The sequence below is a fragment of the Nicotiana tomentosiformis genome, chromosome 3, assembly GCF_000390325.3.
Source record: "Nicotiana tomentosiformis chromosome 3, ASM39032v3, whole genome shotgun sequence".
NCBI lineage: Eukaryota > Viridiplantae > Streptophyta > Magnoliopsida > Solanales > Solanaceae > Nicotiana > Nicotiana tomentosiformis.
Window position 1 is genome coordinate 94,979,209 of NC_090814.1, and position 17,204 is coordinate 94,996,412.

At 40.3% G+C, this 17,204-nt stretch overlaps 1 protein-coding gene across 1 annotated transcript; it reads right to left on the reverse strand.

The window, feature by feature from the left end:
* Nucleotides 1-3,015: 3,015 nt before the first annotated feature.
* Nucleotides 3,016-8,019, reverse strand: LOC104102223 (NAC domain-containing protein 62-like). The gene is made up of 6 exons (XM_009609881.4): nt 7,576-8,019; nt 6,395-6,675; nt 4,638-4,943; nt 4,146-4,502; nt 3,572-4,039; nt 3,016-3,473 (listed from the first exon to the last, which is right to left on the reverse strand). Exons 1-6 carry the CDS (start codon nt 7,796-7,798, stop codon nt 3,198-3,200), a joined length of 1,911 nt encoding a protein of 636 aa, XP_009608176.1. The 5' UTR covers nt 7,799-8,019; the 3' UTR covers nt 3,016-3,197.
* Between the last annotated feature and the right edge of the window lie 9,185 nt (nt 8,020-17,204).

Consider the following 17,204-nt stretch of genomic DNA (forward strand, 5'->3'; position numbering starts at 1 on the left):
CCGGGATTAGGTCCGAGGACTTCACTCGAACAAACCGGCCCATCCAACCCCGACCCTTGTCTTTATCTATGCTCGAGGTGAAGGCCTTGGTGGCCCGACGTTGAAGCTTTATCAGCCCACCTCGGTAAAGACGAGGGCTATATAATCTTACGAAGTGGTCGAGAGTGAAAGGAAGCCTGTCGATTTTGCTCACAAAGAAACGGAGCAATATTACAATCCTCCAGAAAAAAGGGTGTATTTGGCCGAGGGTCACCTGATACTTCTTGCAGAAGTCGATGATGACCGGATCGAGGGGACCCAGCGTAAAAGGATAAGTGTAAACACTCAAGTACCCTTCCACGTGGGTAGTGATCGCTTTCTCCGGTGTCGGTATCACAGCTTCTTTGTTTTCCCAACCACAATATTTCTTCACCAAATCAATAAGGCTTTGGGGTATGGAGCATATACATCTCGATACCGGATCACATCGACCAGCAACCGATGAGGATTTCTCGACCTTAAAGTCGGAATCGATAACATATCCCACGGGAATGAGTTCTTCGAGGCGTGGCTCCACCATCAGTTTCTCACCGACCGGCCGAGAGGAGGAAGCAGCCTCTTTCTGAAGAACGGTTTTAGATATCTTGGCCATCTAAATTTTCAAGAACAAAGAAGATGGGAAATTGGAATATTATGGTGTTTGGTGAAGAACAAGCAAAGAAATTTCTAAAACTGGAAATAGAGAACTGTGGAGAAGGCGAAGAACTATGAAGGTTGGAATGAAAAGATTTGAAGGTAAAGGTTTGAAATGATGATGAAGGGGGGTTATTTATAGATTTCATAGTGACGGTTCAAAATTGGTGGTGGCCGACCATCGTCTTACGCGCATTTAATGCCTTGATAACTAGACCGACGGGACATTTGTCACATACGTCATAATCGGGCTCGATGCAGACGTCAGTATGTATCTAGTCAAAAGTTGAAAAATCATATTGTTTCTCGCTATATTTCTTTCCGAGAAACGAGGGGACTATCTGTATACAGTCAAAACCGTGTTTTCCCTTCATGTAATTAGTCAAGATTGGAACATGATGGACCGAAGGTCGTCATTATAATATCGAGATGAGATGTGAAGTCGGGTTATCGAGCTCAAGATCCAGACCGATCAATACCGAGCTCGAGTCAATATCGAGCTCGAGACCCAGAGACCGACCAATACCAAGACCGACCAAGATCGAGCCAAGAGGCAAAGAGCCGTTGTAGCCGCACTAGGGGGAGAGAATCTCAGCGGGAATTAAGGAAAAGCTAATTAATTAATCTATCATGGGGATCTCCACTATGTATTTTTAATTATATCCAAAGTAAGATTTTTTCACTATATTAAGAGTGGCTATCATTTCTGGAAAGAGACATCCATACATTGATACACTCTCACATTTCAAAGATTATTGAGATTTACACACATATACTAAAGATTATCTTTTTTCGGGCTTTGGACATTGATTCATCTTGTTCATTTATAAATCATTCTCTACTCAATTTGGGTTTGTATTCATTCCTTTGTACAGTCAATATTCGATATATTTCTTCTTATTTTTTCGATTTGTACCAAGTTATACCACATATCCTTAGAACCACGTATAAATTTAACTCTAGGGCGCTCAAAACGGAGGCGTCTTATAGTGAATACTCAAGACTTTTCATGAATCATGATGGGATTTTCCTGTCATCCAATTCGAACATCTCTTCTTCTTCTTCTTCGCGGGACTATCTTCTGATGAGACGGAGAGTCTAAAAGGAATGATGAACTTCTAGCGCTGCAACAATACATTTGCCATTGTCCAATTCTGTAGATGAATACTGTTGGGAATGTCCAAAATGTGCATGCGTTCTACATGTTTCTATAGCAGATGTACTAATGTACTTTTTAAGCGACGGCACTTTCCTTAATTTGAAATTTGAATTTGATTTTGTTATGGGAAACACCTTGCTTTATATTTATAATGAATTCTGCTATTTTAGAAATATTTGCCCTTAAGATAATCTCATCTAGCAGTAATATTATGGCAATTTATTTGATTACGTTAGAAAAGTAAATTTCGTGATATTGCACGAAAATAACAGCAAAAGTTGCTATCATTAAGTGAACATCTCTGGATCTATTTGATAAAACAAGAATTTTGTTTTCTTTAAGAAAAATAATAATAAATTGCTTCGTAAAGTGCAATGTTGGGCCCGTTCTAAGCACATCATCTAGTAGTAAATACAATGAATATCAATTTGTCTCAAGTAAAGGCTCTGAAGCACCAATGCTTGTTCGGAATCTCGGTTTTCTTTCACATTCACAGTTCGGAAACATGTGATTTGTGAGGTGTTTTTCTTGATTTAGAAGCCATAAAACATTCTTACAAAGTGTAGTGTATCCATTCCATGTTAAAATTTGTACATAACGTGCATTGTATTATTTGCTCAACAGAGTTTCTATAATTCTATCATCTTGTATTGACACTATTATCCGCCTCTGCGTGTATTTTTCATTCATCTACATCTTTCCTTTAAGCCAACTGTTGCTAAATAAAAGAGGTTTTTAAAATCTTGAAGAAATTAACAGTAAATTATATATAGATCATGGTAATACATAGTTACCACAATATAGCCAGTAAGGATAACTTGCCATAGTTGCCCGTATAACAGGGTGCAGGGAGCGCATCTCATTCGAGGGACTATAAAAGTTATCCTTGGAGAGAGAGGTAAGTGAATAATTGATTGACTGCGATCAAATTTCAACCGAATATACAATACATAACCTAACCAAATTGAAAACCCATAAGGAGAAATAGACTTGTTAAGGCTTTCCATAGCTCTGTCAAGCAAAGTCAGTACAGCAAAGTCTTGGCTTGTTATGCTACTTTTCATCCGCTGGGTTTCAGTTCTCGGGTGATAAGATAAGGCGGGGATTCAATAAAATCGCAAATTAGATGTTTCAGCTAAATTCTGCTAAAGGGAAATCAACAGTAAAACCCTAAAAGAAACATGTACAAAACGAGCAAGCTCTTAAAAATATATACTAGCAATCTCTAATGTCTCAACTCAAGTTCCTGCTGCAATAAACATATGAGATAAATTCAACAAACAGGAAAGGCCTGTTCATGCTACCCCGAACACATACCCATCGTATACTGGGAATCTATAAATACAAATTAGGTAGCTGACGCGTACTATACTCGCACTCTAAAGCATTCCCAGACACCAATGAAGACCACAAGCAGACTTACAACCACAAGAACCATGGACATGTACAGACGTGATGAACTTGAGAGCTTTGTATTGGTCCTCAAGGACACATCAACAATGTCTTGAACTGGAGAATCACATGCATCTTTCACGGGTGTGCTCAGGTCATCAGCCTCTCCACTAACTCCATATTCTCCACAAGTTGTATCTCGTGTCTCATCACTGGTGGAAGAACTATGTTCATCGGAGTCTTTTTCAGCCTGCACAATCCGGCATAAGTATGTGTTTTAGTGTCTAAGAGGGTAAAAACTTATCTAAATTTAAGAAAGAAGAGGAAAAAGGGACTGGAGAGGCTTACCTCGGTTACTGCTAGACGACTTTCTGGCCCCTGACTAGAATCAGTATGGCTGCGAGACTCAACCCGTCCAACTTGAAGTTTCATTTGCAAACGTATTCTTCTGTTTGCAGTTCCTTGCGTTCTAAACTGCCTGTCATCAGACTGATTCTGCATTTGCCTAGGCCTGAGTTTTATTCCAGTTCCGGAGCCAGAATCACTGCTTACTACATTGCTGTAACCACCAGATTGTTCTACACTTGGGAAGTTTGGGACCTGAATTGCACCATAACCAGCAGGGTAAACATTCTGTCCAGGGTAGGAATGTTGAAAGAAATCTAGGTTCCCCATAGCATGATCATTGCTAACATAAGGTGCACTTCCACAAGCCTCTTGCACTGTGGCCCCAATAGAGTTAACCTCTCTTTTAACTGCAATCTCTCGATCAAAATTGCCCAGCAACACCTCAGGCTCAAAGAAGTCTGGCTCAACCTTGGACAAAAAAAAAAGGAAAAACAGCATAAGATCAGCTACCTAAGAACTTTTTTGGGGAAAAAAAATGGCATGGTGTAACTGATGTCCACAGAGTTGCACTTACCAGCCTTTGGGTAACTTCTGCTTCTGACTCACTACATGATCCAGAGTCCTTAATTGGCGCACCAGGTACACTGCAAAATTGCGCTACCAATTCTTGTCCAGAATCTTCGCATGAAAACTCATCTGAGTTGATAATTACTGAGTCCAAAAATTCATTGATATCAAAAGCATTTGTTCCATACTGAAACTGGACATCTTTTTGATAAGCACCAATGCCATTATTCATGGGGTTTTGCAAATAAGAAGATCCAAGTTCCACCTGTAACTGTGAGTGCAACGGGGAGAAGATCTTCCAATCAAAAGGCTGCATTGACGGGTCACAAAAATTTCCCAATGCTTTCTCTAGCTCCATATCGGGCTAAACATGAAGCAGAAAAGAAAATTATCACTTAAAGCAATTCCTTTTTGAGTCGTTAACACTTTAACCAATTTAATCCACTATAGAAACCTTGTTATTCAAGCAAAAGTAGAATCCCAATGTAGTTTTACTTACCGGTATGGATGTTATGTCCAACATTTGATCTTCTGTATCATCAGCAATACAGCTGTTGCTGTGGCTCTCAATGGGTAATTGTTTGCCATACATCTCGCCCTTGGGAAGCTTTGCAGCATAGCTTTTATCACTATCACTTAAAGGTTGTATGACTGCTAATGGAGTGGCTGCCTCTGATAAATCACCTTCAGTAGGTGATTTGGCAACTGTAGCATTCAGTTCAGCATCATCTAAATTGGAACTCTCAACATGCTCATCCTGCTTCAAATCATTCTTCCTGAACAGGCGACAAAGCACAAAAGCACCCTGCACCAGGCAAATTACATATCCCGGTATGAGCTAATTTTCATTGCATTATCACAAATAACAAAAGAAATGTGTATTCCTGATTCAATTGAGAAGTATGCGTCATATCCAGAGGTTTTTTCTATTTTCTTTGATACGTAGATGCTTCGGATCCACACTCATCGACTTGGATATCTAAAAACACTAAACAATCAGCGGTATGTTCATTGTGAGAGCAGTTGACTGTATTTCAGAAAACGCTGCCACTACACGTACGTTCACTTAACGAGTCTACTCTAATTAGGAAAGAAGTAAAAAGTTTTAAATCTTTTCTTACAAAAGAAGTCATCTGAACATCTACATAATGTCTTCTAATGAACAAAGCTAACAAAAAGCAACATCTGGTTAGGCTGTTATTGGTATCCAGAGCCTCAAGAAAATCCTTACGTGGATGTAACAGAGGATCTTCAAGTTCGCTACAAGTAATTCATTATGCTACCACAACAAATAGCAATTCAAAAGTTATAGTTCATGTGGCATGAAGATGTTATACACCAAAGCAACCAATGCACAAACAAAAAGTTTATATTACGCCATTTAAAAGAAAAGTTTATATTATAAATATTTAGCTTTTTAACAGTAAAGTATAACATCATAAATCTCATAACCCTTCTAGTCAAAGTTCCAAATTTAAATCAATTGGTTCACCACTGTACTTGCAGATGATGCCACAGGTATCCCACCAACATCAGGATGTTTGAATTGGTTAGCTTGACGTGCATATTAAAGTGTCTAGGATTGTACAATTTCTTTCTCTCGAAAACTATATCTACAAAATGTTCACCTTCCAAACAACTAGCACCACCTCCCTCCCCCCCCCCCCCCCCAAAGAAAGAATCCCTATGGCCCGATCCAACTGCCAAATGAAACAATAAGATAGGTCAAGAGAGGATCAAACTCAGGAGGATAAAACAATCTTACCTTGTGAGGTAATTATATAATCTCATGAAAATGGATTACCATAGCTAGAAAATTTGCAAGCACAACACTCAAGGGTGTGGCCTAGCGGTCATGAAATGGCAGGATGAGCTCTCAAGTTCAAAACCCAGCGGAGGCAGAAAACACTAGGTGATTTCTTTCCATCTGCCTAAGCCTTGGTGGGAAGAGTTACACGGTACCTACGTTGGGGGGAAGTAGCAGGTACCGGTGGAATAGTTTGCACATGCTGGCCCGAACACCACCATCATAAACAATTGCAAGTATATCCAATATTTTGAGTCCTGAAATACAGATGACACTAACCAAATAGGATAAAACCAACCAATCCTATATGGTTAAATTATATGATATGCAGCTTAAGGCATGCTTTACGTTTAAAATTTTATGTATATAATTACATTGTAGAATCTGATCAAAGTGAGCAATAACAGCAATACAAATTCAAGACACAAGATAATCAAGGATGTGTAGACCTGGCCAGGATGTGATCCATCCAATGACTTGTCAGTTGCACGATATTCATGAATCACCCAATGAGTCCTCTTGCCTTCAGGAGCTCGGCCAATGTAGTATACCAAGGTCTTCTTCATCCCAATTTTTGCACCCTTCTTAGTAACAATGTTCCTATCTTTACCCGTAGCTTTCCAGTAGCCTCGTTCTGTTGCTCGGTTCAATCGCTGCCCATTTTGGTACTTCCGATCCTTTGGGCAGAAGAAGAACCACTCATTGTCATTTGACTCTACCACAGACATATCTGCAAAACAATCCACACCATTATTTTCTTTCAAAATGTTTACTTCATCTTTCCAAAAAGAATGTGTTTTTTTGGGATCTGGCCTGTGACAGATACGACCAAAAAAGACACAGTCAAAAGTGTGTACATGTGTTAGGGATGTCAAGGGAGGTAAGTGTTTCAGGGATGATCTAAACACCAAATCAAATTTAGCCAAGAAACTGTCTACAGCATATAATATGGAGGCACACTGAAATGTCAATAATCAGCAGAATAAAAACATAGAATATTTTACTCTCTCATCTATCTTCGTCCATTCTACAATAACAGCTAGCAACAAATTTTGAGTTGTAGAACAACACAGTGCCAAGGCTAACCAGTACAGTCCTTCCTACTGTGGAAATCAATTCTCAGTGGAATAGTTCCGCAATCTTTTTCTCATTTTTCTTTTTCTTACTGGAAAGTACATTTGCCTAACCATATGACATACTCTAGTTGGGGAATGGGTTATTCGCCCAAGTACTCCAATCTTATCCTTGAAAAATGAGACAAATAGGTCTCAAGATTTAACCCCACCCCACCCAACCCAACTGTATCAGTATATATCTAACTTAAATATTAATGTGTTTCACTACCTTATGTGCTAGCGGGTTCTGTGAAAATAAACTCGAAAAGCTTAACGAAGCCAAAAAATAAGAATCAATTAGATATCGAGCTTCAAGGCTAAGTAATTTTTGAAGCCAAGCATCAGCCTTTCTAATAAATGAAAGCCGAGACTACTCACAGCAACGGATTTCCCGGCAAGATATAACCAAAAATATTAGGGTTCAGGGTTCAACACAGCTCTAAATTGGGGCATAACACGCACAAAAATTAAATTAATTAATTAATTAATTAACTAAGATAAGCAGGGATACTAACCAGGCAAGTCCCAAGGCTCGAGTTTACAGATATCAACTTCTCGAATAACGCTGACTTCACTATCAGCACCGTTGATCTTCAACCGCAAATAATGATTCACTAGTTCCTCATCCGTCGGCCGAAAACGGTATCCTACCGGCAGAGTATTTAACGGCGGTATACCCATCTGTTTATCCACCGGAAGTACGGCGATCACGTTATCTCCAGGAAGTACGGCCATCATTTACAGCACCAAGTTTTTGCAAAGTTGAGATGGGCAAAAAAGTGAAAAAAGCCAAAAAGTTGATGAACTGACGAAATATAAAATTATAAAGAGTAAAAAAGTAAAAGTAATCAAGCGAGATCTGGAAAATTTTAGAGAGAAAGATTCTGAAGTGAAGTGGCTATGGTTAAGTTTTTTTCACAAGAGAGGAAAAAATCTCCATTGGAAACATCTCAGAAAGTGAGCTGAATTAACTTCAATTTGTCTATATTAGCTAAAATTGCTGATTTGGAAAGAGAGTGCCGCGTTTTACATTCTGTGTATATACCGCGTAGAATTGTTAAGACATGGTTTTGTTTCTAATTTCAAAACTGCCATTGTTTTAAGTGAATTATCGGTTTTCTCCATGGTTGAGATAGGCTAGTAAGAGGAAAAGGATGGAGGGTATATAAGAAAATTGGCGAAACCTAGCTAGGAAGGTTAAGCTACAGAAAGTCATAGAGCGAATAAAGAACTGACACGTGGAAAGATGAAATCATCTTGGTACAAACCAACCACAATGACGTACCACATATTCATCGAACTTAAACATAAAAAACAGATAATTCCCTGACCAAATCAGTTGAGTGTTTTGACGAGAGTAAAAGAAAAGAAGCTTCGAGGACCAACAGTTTTTGCTGCTATTACTAATTTTCACATCTTCGTCTTCTTTTTTATTTTAAAAGTAATTTTTTATTGTATGAAATTTAAGAAACTTAAGAACTTAACACCTGCTAAAAGTATTACATTATAAAGCTTTTGTGATCTTCACATACCGTAATATTTGATTGTTATAAAGTAAAATGGAAAATTTAAATCTAAAAAGTTTCTATAATATAAAATGTGTCTTTAAGTAAAATGTTTTTTTTTTTTAAAAGACAGAAAAAGAAATTGCAAAAGGGAAAAATACAGAAAAAGCATTGTAAGAGGAAAAGAAAGACAGAAACAATGGTCCAATCTCCACTTGGCTTGTTTAGAAAAGTTGTGATCCACTTAATTACGTATAAGATATAGCGCGTTCACACCAGGAAACAATTTATAATCTCAACTTGGATTTTTATTTATATTTTCTTCAAAATAGGAAATTTCTAGTGTTTGTTTTCTATGACAAACACACCTCTCAAGGTTTGCTGACTGTTGTCTTTTTGTGATAAATTTGAGAAAATAAGCAATTATTATCTCGTCTTAATCGATGTGGCATAAAGACATAGTACGAGGTAAATTTATTGTTCTCTTCTTATGAGAATTCAATGAGTAGTTGGTTTTAAAAAACAATTGGTTTAGCCCAAGGTTTTTCTGGCCTAAAACTGTTTTCTATAGCAAAAAATCATGTCAAAACATTTTTATGGCAATGACAACTAGGGGTTTCACAAAGAAAAAAAAGTAAGGATTGCACCCTATGTTTTTCGATTTGCATGTTCTGTTTTAAAACGATTGTTCGGAGAGTTATTCTATAATTAGACGTTTTAAAATAAGAGTTCCAATTAACTCTAAGAATTCAAAACTTTAATTAAAAAGATAAAAAGACGGGGAAGCAGTTATCTTAGAAGGCGTAAATACGCTCTGTTTTCTTCTTTTTTTAATCTTCACTTTTTTAATAAGTTAATATCTTCTCCTCTTTTGACTCCTTTAACCAAAACGTTCATCTTCGACTTTCCACTCTTAAAGAGAACTGATAATATATATTGACCTATACTCTTAGGAACATTATAGGAACTTAAAACTATTTATCCTCACTATAATCCAAGACTTAAGTTGCATATGTTAACCAACATTTTCGAATCCACCTAAGTTAATTTCGAATCCACCTAAGTTACCCTTTTTGAAAAATATAATTTTCACACGTTTACTAAGCAAAGTAGTCGTCGCCACTCATCATAGCCAACATAAAATTTTCTTCTTCTTTTTTTACTTTTTTCCTTTTGGTTGCGTATGGAATTCCTTGGTTCAGTCTGAATCAACTAATAGACAAGAATAATTGTTTGTTGATTTATTATCTTTTAGCTCTTGTTCTCTCTGTTTTTTCTAGCTTTCCTCTTCTTCTTCTTTTTATTTTTGGGTGTTTTTTTGTTCTTTTTCCGTAGTACTTTGGCTTTTTAATATCTCTGTTTTTAGTTCATGATTTGGGTATCCATCTTTTTATTTTTTGTAACTTAATTTGCTTTTCTAGTTTTTTTTTTTTTGTGCAACATGTTTTTTCTGGATTCATTATTCACGTATGTTGTATTTGCTTTTTTAGATTAATTTTCTTTTTAATATTTTGTATAACGATGAACTTTGTTCTTTTAGTAATAGACTAACTTATTGTATACAGTAGAAACCGAGTTCATCTATTGCATGATAGATCGGGGATGAAACATAATGGATTGAAGATCGACCCAAGGGTTCCATCGAACCTAGGCACGAGGTTAGAACATGCGTCTTCAAAATTATCGAGTCTGAAATCCCGGAACTCACCACGACTCCGAATTAGCTCGAGAACACATTATCGAACCAAAATAACGGAAGGCCGAAATATCCGTAACCGGTCGGATATCACGGCGGGAATCTCAGCACATATCAATGAAACCGATTAATTAGCAAATCATGAGATTTTTTACCTTATATAGATTTGTACATAAAGTAAGACTTCTCTACTGTATAAAGAGAGTCTGATTATTTGAAAAAAGACATGGTGACACGCATCTCAAAGCAATAAACTTTTATTTTTAGTCATTATTATCTTATCACTCTGTTCCAACACCGATTGCAGCATCTTTGACTCGAGGGTGACCAACCTTCAAGGCCAAGATTGTTCAACATGCGCTGTTTGCATTTGATATGACAGCGAGTCCGGTCACCAAGGTGAAAATAACAACATAGCGCCCAGTCATGAGATACCACCTGCTAATCCCGCTGGAATTCCAATCGCAGATCCGATTGACACTAATTCACATATGGCTATCGATGCAAACTTGCCTACCGACCCCGCAAATAGCGTTCGTGGTGGAGCCCGATCGACAACTCGAAAAACGCAAAACATTGAAGGAGACAGGATCAGTCTACGAGTGATCTTCGAAATGTTGAAGGCTCAACAGGCAGCGATAGTTCAGTTACAGAACCAAAGTCGTGTACCGAGCAGGGTTGAGCCCTATCTTCCCCGGGAAGTCACCCGCAAGGATGAACCGGTCATAGAAAGGTCGAACGAACACGAATCGGGGGCTAACCCCGAGATCATAAAAATGCTCGAGGAGCTGACAAAAAGGATAAAATCTGGGGAGAAGAAGATCGAGGCTAACGGCAAAAAGGTAGAAACTTACAATTCCAGGGTAGACCCAATCCCAGGAACACCTCCGATATTGAAGGACCTCGATTCCAGGAAGTTCGTCAAAAACCTTTTCCACCGAGCGCGGCTCCGAAGCCAATCCCCAAGAAGTTCTGTATGCCTGAAATACCCAAGTATAACGGAACAACCGACCCAAACGAGCATGTAACCTTTTATACATGTGCTATCAAAGGGAACGACCTGGAGGACGATGAGATCGAGTCTGTTCTGTTGAAAATTTTTGGGGAAACCCTGTCGAATGGAGCTATGATATGGTATCACAATTTACGTGCTAATTCTATTGATTCATTTGCTATGCTTGCAGATTTTTTCTTAAAAGCACACGCAGATGCCATCAAGGTCGAGACTAGAAAATTGAACCTTTTCAAACTCAAACAGAAGGAAAACCAGATGCTCAGAGAGTTCGTATCCCGGTTTCAAATGGAACGAATGGATCTGCCGCCGATCGCCGATGATTGGGTTGTTCAAGCTTTCACTCAAGGACTTAACATTCGAAGCTTGATGGCTTCACAGCAGCTGAAGCAGAACTTAATAGAATACCCGGCTGTTACATGGGCCGACGTGCATAACCGGTATCAATCGAAAATCAGAGTTGAAGATGATCAACTCGGGGCCCCTTCGGGGTCTCTCTATCCTGTCAGAACCCTCGACAGAGTCAAGAGAGATATCGATCGCGAACCGAGCCCAAACAGGGATCGGTATCAGCCGTATAATGGAGATCATAGAAGCAGTGGGTCCGGTCAAAACTCCATGAGAAAAGAAAGGAGAAATGACCGATGTCAAAAGAAGTCAGGGACTTGTGACCAAAAATGGCTTCGACGGGTCCAAAGACGCACCGAGGCTATCTGAATATAACTTCAATGTCGATGTTACCGCCATTGTATCAGCCATCGGGTGCATCAAATATACTAAATGGCCTCTACCTCTACAGTCTGATCCAACCCAAAGGGACCGTAGCCAGATGTGCAAATATCATGGCACTCACGGTCACAAAACAGAATATTGTCGACAGTTGAGAGAGGAAATGGCCATCTATTCAACAATGGGCACCTTTGGGAGTTCTTGAGCGACCGAGCCAAGAATCATTTCAGGAATAGGGATTCTAACAAATAGGCAGAACAAGAAGAACATCAACACGTCATTAACATGATCATCGGAGGGGTTGATATCCATCACTAGGGAGAAGCGAACTCGAGACTACATACCAGAGGGAACTTTATCTTTCAACGACGAAGATGCAAAAGGGATCGTGCAGCCCCACAATGATGCACTGGTAATATCTGTACTCGTAAATAAAATTCAGGTTAAACGTGTGTTAATTTATATAGGTAGCTCAGCCAACATCATTCGATCAAGGGTCGTGGGGCAGCTCGGTCTACAAGACCAAATCGTGCTTGCAGTTCGAGTTCTGAATGGATTCAACATGGCATGTGAGACCACTAAGGGCGAAATAACGTTACTCGTAAACACCGTCGGGACCATCCAGGAGACTAAATCTTATGTGATCGAAAGGGACATGAGGTATAACACTTTATTCGGGAGGCCATGGATCCACAACATGAGGGCGGTGCCCTCGACACTACACCAAGCACTGAAATTCCCAACACTTGACGGAGTCAAAACGGTATACGGAGAACAACCGGCTGCGAAGGAAATATTCGCGGTCGGGGAGGTGATACCGACATCTACAGTTTCAACATCAAATGGCCCAAACCAGATGGTAAAAATTTGGGCCAAATAGCAATCACTCATACCATCTTCGACAGTTTTGGACAAACAAAACGAAGTCGAGGATGATGATTATGGGGTTCCCATATCTTTTATAGCCCCCGATGATTTCTACGCCACTAAATCGACGGTCGAGGAGCTAGAACAAGTCATATTGCGAGAAAGCTTGCCCGATCGAAAGGTATACCTGGGCACGGGGCTAAGCTCCGAGCTTAGGGAAAAATGCATTCAATTTCTTATAACTAATGAAAATTGTTTCGCTTGGTCCCACCTCGATATGAAAGGAATCCCGCTGTAGATAACCACTCACAAGCTAAGCCCGGACCCGAAGTTTTATCTGGTTAAATAAAAAGGAAGACCCCAGTCCGAAATCAAGCATGCTTTCATCAAGGATGAGGTATCTAAACTTCTTAAAATAGGATCTATTTCAGGAGGTTAAATACCTGGATTGATTAGCAAACGTAGTAGTAGTCCCTAAAAAAGGAATAAACTAAGAATGTATGTAGACTACAAAGATTTGAATAAGGCATGCCCCAAAGACTCTTTTTCTTTTCCCAACATCAACCGTATGATCGATACCACGACCGGCCACGAGATCCTCAATTTTCTCGATGCCTATTCTGGGTACAACCAAATACGGATGGACCCGGGTGATCAGGAAAAAACTTCCTTCATCACTAAATACGGCACATACTGTTATAACCTAATGCCATTTGGATTAAAAAATGCCAGTGCTACTTACAAACGCCTAGTAAATCGGATGTTCGAGGAACAAATAGGAAAATCAATGGAGGTTTACATTGATTACATGTTAGTTAAGTCCCTGCGAGCAGATGACCATTTAAAACATTTGTAGGAAACCTTCACCATACTGAAGCAGTACAATATGAAGCTGAACCCAGAAAAATGTGCGTTTGGAGTTAGGTCGGGTAAGTTCCTTCATTTCATGGTATCCAATCGGGGAATCGAGATCAATCCCGATAAAATCAAAGCCATCGAAGATATCACGGTCGCGGAACGTAAAAGTCATGCAAAGGTTAATCGGGCGAATAGCTGCACTGGGGAGATTTATTTCCAGGTCGTCTGACAAGAGCCACCGGTTCTTCGCACTGTTGAAGAAGAACAACAACTTCTCGTGGACCCGGGAATGCCAACAAGCTTTGGAGGAACTCAAGAGTTATTTATCGAGCCCGCCCCTGCTTCACATACTGAAGACAGATGAACCACTGTACTTGTACTTGGCGGTCTCTGAGATAGCGATAAGTGGAGTCCTAGTTCGGGAAGAGCAAGGTACGCAATTTCCAATTTACTATGTTAGTAGGACCTTAGGTGAGGCCAAAACTAGGTACCCTCACCTGGAAAAAATGGCGCTCGCTTTGCTAAGCACCTCTAGGAAGCTAAAATCGTACTTTTAATGTCACCCCATATGTGTCGTAACTACTTACCCATTGAGGAACGTTATGCATAAGCCCGAACTATCGGGCCAATTGGCCAAATGGGCCATAGAAATAAGTGCGTACGATTTTGAGTATCGACCTCGGACCACCATTAAGTCTCAAATTTGGCAGACTTTGTGACCGACTTTACACTGACCCTAATACCTGAGGTCGAAAGAGAGTTATAGGTTAACTTAGAAACTTCCTCGGGAATCTGGACCCTCTTCACGGACGACGCCTCAAACGCAAAAGGTTCCGAACTTGGCATCGTACTAAAACCACCAACAGGTAATATAATTAGGCAATCTATTAAGACTGTGAAATTGACTAACAACGAGGCCAAATATGAGGCCACGATTGTAGGCCTTGAACTAGCCAAGAGCTTGGGGGCAGAGGTGATCGAAGCCAAGTGCGACTCCCTCCCTGTGGTAAACCAAGTCAATGGAACATTCGAGGTCAGAGAGGAACAAATGCAAAGATAATTTGACAAATTATAGGTGACATTACATCAGTTCAAAGAATGGACTTTGTAACACGTACCTCAGGATCAAAACAGCGAGGTCGATGCCCTCGCTAACTTGGGGTCGTCGGTCAAAGATGACGAGTTCAACTCGAGAGAAGTCGTATAACTTATGAGATCGATGGTGGAAGAAGTCCACGCCGAGATCAACTCGGCGAGCCTAACTTGGGACTGGAGGAATAAGTACGTGGAATATCATAGATCCAGTAAAATGCCCTCGGATCCAAAAGAGTCAAGGGCCATGCGTACAAAGTCGGCCTGATTTAGCCTGTCCGAAGACGGAACCTTGTTCAAAAGAACATTTGATGGCCCACTTGCAATATGTCTAGGGCCGGGCGATACTGAGTATGTTTTGAGGGAAATCCACGAAGGTACCTATGGAAATCATTCGGTCCCAAATCGCTAGTTCGAAAAATAATCAGAGTCGGTTATTACTGGATCGACATGGAAAAAGACTCAAAGGAGTTCGTTCGAAAATGTGATGAATGCCAAAGACACGCTCCGATGATCCATCGACCCGGGGAGCTGCTGCATTCGATTTTGTCACCATGGCCGTTCATGAAGTGGGGAATGGACATCGTTGGTCCCCTTCCGTGGGCACCCGGTAAGGCTCAATTTATAGTGTTTATGACTGACTATTTTTCTAAGTGGGTGGAAGCCCAGGCGTACGAGAAGGTCAGGGAGAAGGAGGCCATCGATTTCATTTGGGACCACATCATATGCCGATTCAGAATGCCGGACGAGATTGTATGCGATAATGGGAAACAGTTCATCGAAAGCAAAGTAACCAAACTCCTTGAAGACCACATGATCAAAAGGATCCTATCGACACCCTATCACCCTAGTGGGAATGGACAAGATGAATCTACCAACAAAACCATACTCCAAAACCTTAAAAAAAGGTTAACCGATGCCAAAGGAAGATGTAAGAAAATATTACCCGAAATCCTGTGGGTATACCGTACAACTTCGAAGTCCAGTACCGGAGCTACCCCATTTTCTTTGGTTTATGGCACCGAAGATTTGATACCGGTCGAGATCGGGGAACCAAGTATCAGATTCCGAAATGCAGCAAAGGAATCGAATGATGAAGCTATAAGTACGAACCTGGATCTATTAGATGAAAGGCGCGAAGCAGCCCTTGTCCGATTAGCCGCCCAAAAATAGCGGATCAAAAGATATTATAATCGAAGGGCCGACCTTCGACACTTCAATACCAGGGATTTGGTACTAAGAAAGGTCACTCTAAGCACCCGAAACCCGAATGAAGGAAAATTGGGGCCGAACTGGGAAGGACCGTACCAAATTATCGAGATCACCGAAAAAGGATCCTACAAGCTCGGAACAATGAACGTCGAGCAACTACCGAACAACTGAAATATAACTCACTTAAATCAATATTACTGCTAAGGTATGGCCCCGTTCTTTCCTTTATTTACATCTTAAAATAACCCCTGCAGGAAACCAACAAGGGACGGTACGAGGTTTTAGGTCTGAAAACACGCGTTGCACTCTTTTTTCCTTGAGTCGGTTTTGTCCCAAACGGGTTTTCCGGCAAGGTTTTTAACAAGGCAACAAGTAAATCGTGCTAACATAGAATTGTAGGCTAACAACGAACCGATGGCGATGATCATAACAATGTTCGAGGCCCCTCTTCAGTCAGCCCCGAACACTGAGGGCATTACCCTCTGATATCGACTTTAGCATGGAAAGAGACTTCGGGATTGAAGGGTTTCGATCGATAGGATTCAATGTAAGGGCCAAACGGTTAAATGAACCGCGCCCACATAGACTGCTCGAACCCTGACACAAAGCATGTACACATACATTACTATTATGCACAAGAATAAAGAGAAGTTTATTCCTTGCAAACATCTTGTCTTTTAAAACTTTTTCCTTTACATTTCTCAAGGAATTCCCTGCTTCCGATCCCTTAAAGGAAACGAGCCCAAGGGCCGCCTTAACCCGAGTTTGAATAATCACTCTCTCACTTGGGGACTGCCATCTGAAAAACAAACTCGGACGGTCCAATCTATTAGACCTCGGGGGTATAAAGACTTATTAGGCAACCCCCGAATTTTATAAGCTAAGGCCACCCCCACTCGGGGACTGCCATCTTAGGCAAACCCGGATAACTCTGGATAATGATATTAACACGGGACATCACCCAAACTATAAAGGCTACGACCACATAAACACGGCTAGGAGACGTTCGAAGCCCGTAACAAAAACAATAAGGCCTTGAAATTTCTTAACTGGTTCTAAAGGCTACCTCGGCAAATTATAAACCTAAACTACTTTGGGAAAAAGTTTTCGGTAACACTGAATCCCCACGATGCCTTAAAACAAAATAATGTTAAAGACAAAGTTTGTTCGAAC

Bases quoted from the DNA above. Each gene is read 5' to 3' on its own strand.
- LOC104102223 (XM_009609881.4), bottom strand. From the start codon at position 7,798: ATGATGGCCGTACTTCCTGGAGATAACGTGATCGCCGTACTTCCGGTG. The intron at 6,676-7,575 runs GTTAGTATCCCT...ATTGTTTTGCAG, and splicing joins CGAGCCTTGGGACTTGCCTG to ATATGTCTGTGGTAGAGTCA. The intron at 4,944-6,394 runs GTCTACACATCC...TGCCTGGTGCAG, and splicing joins ATGGATCACATCCTGGCCAG to GGTGCTTTTGTGCTTTGTCG.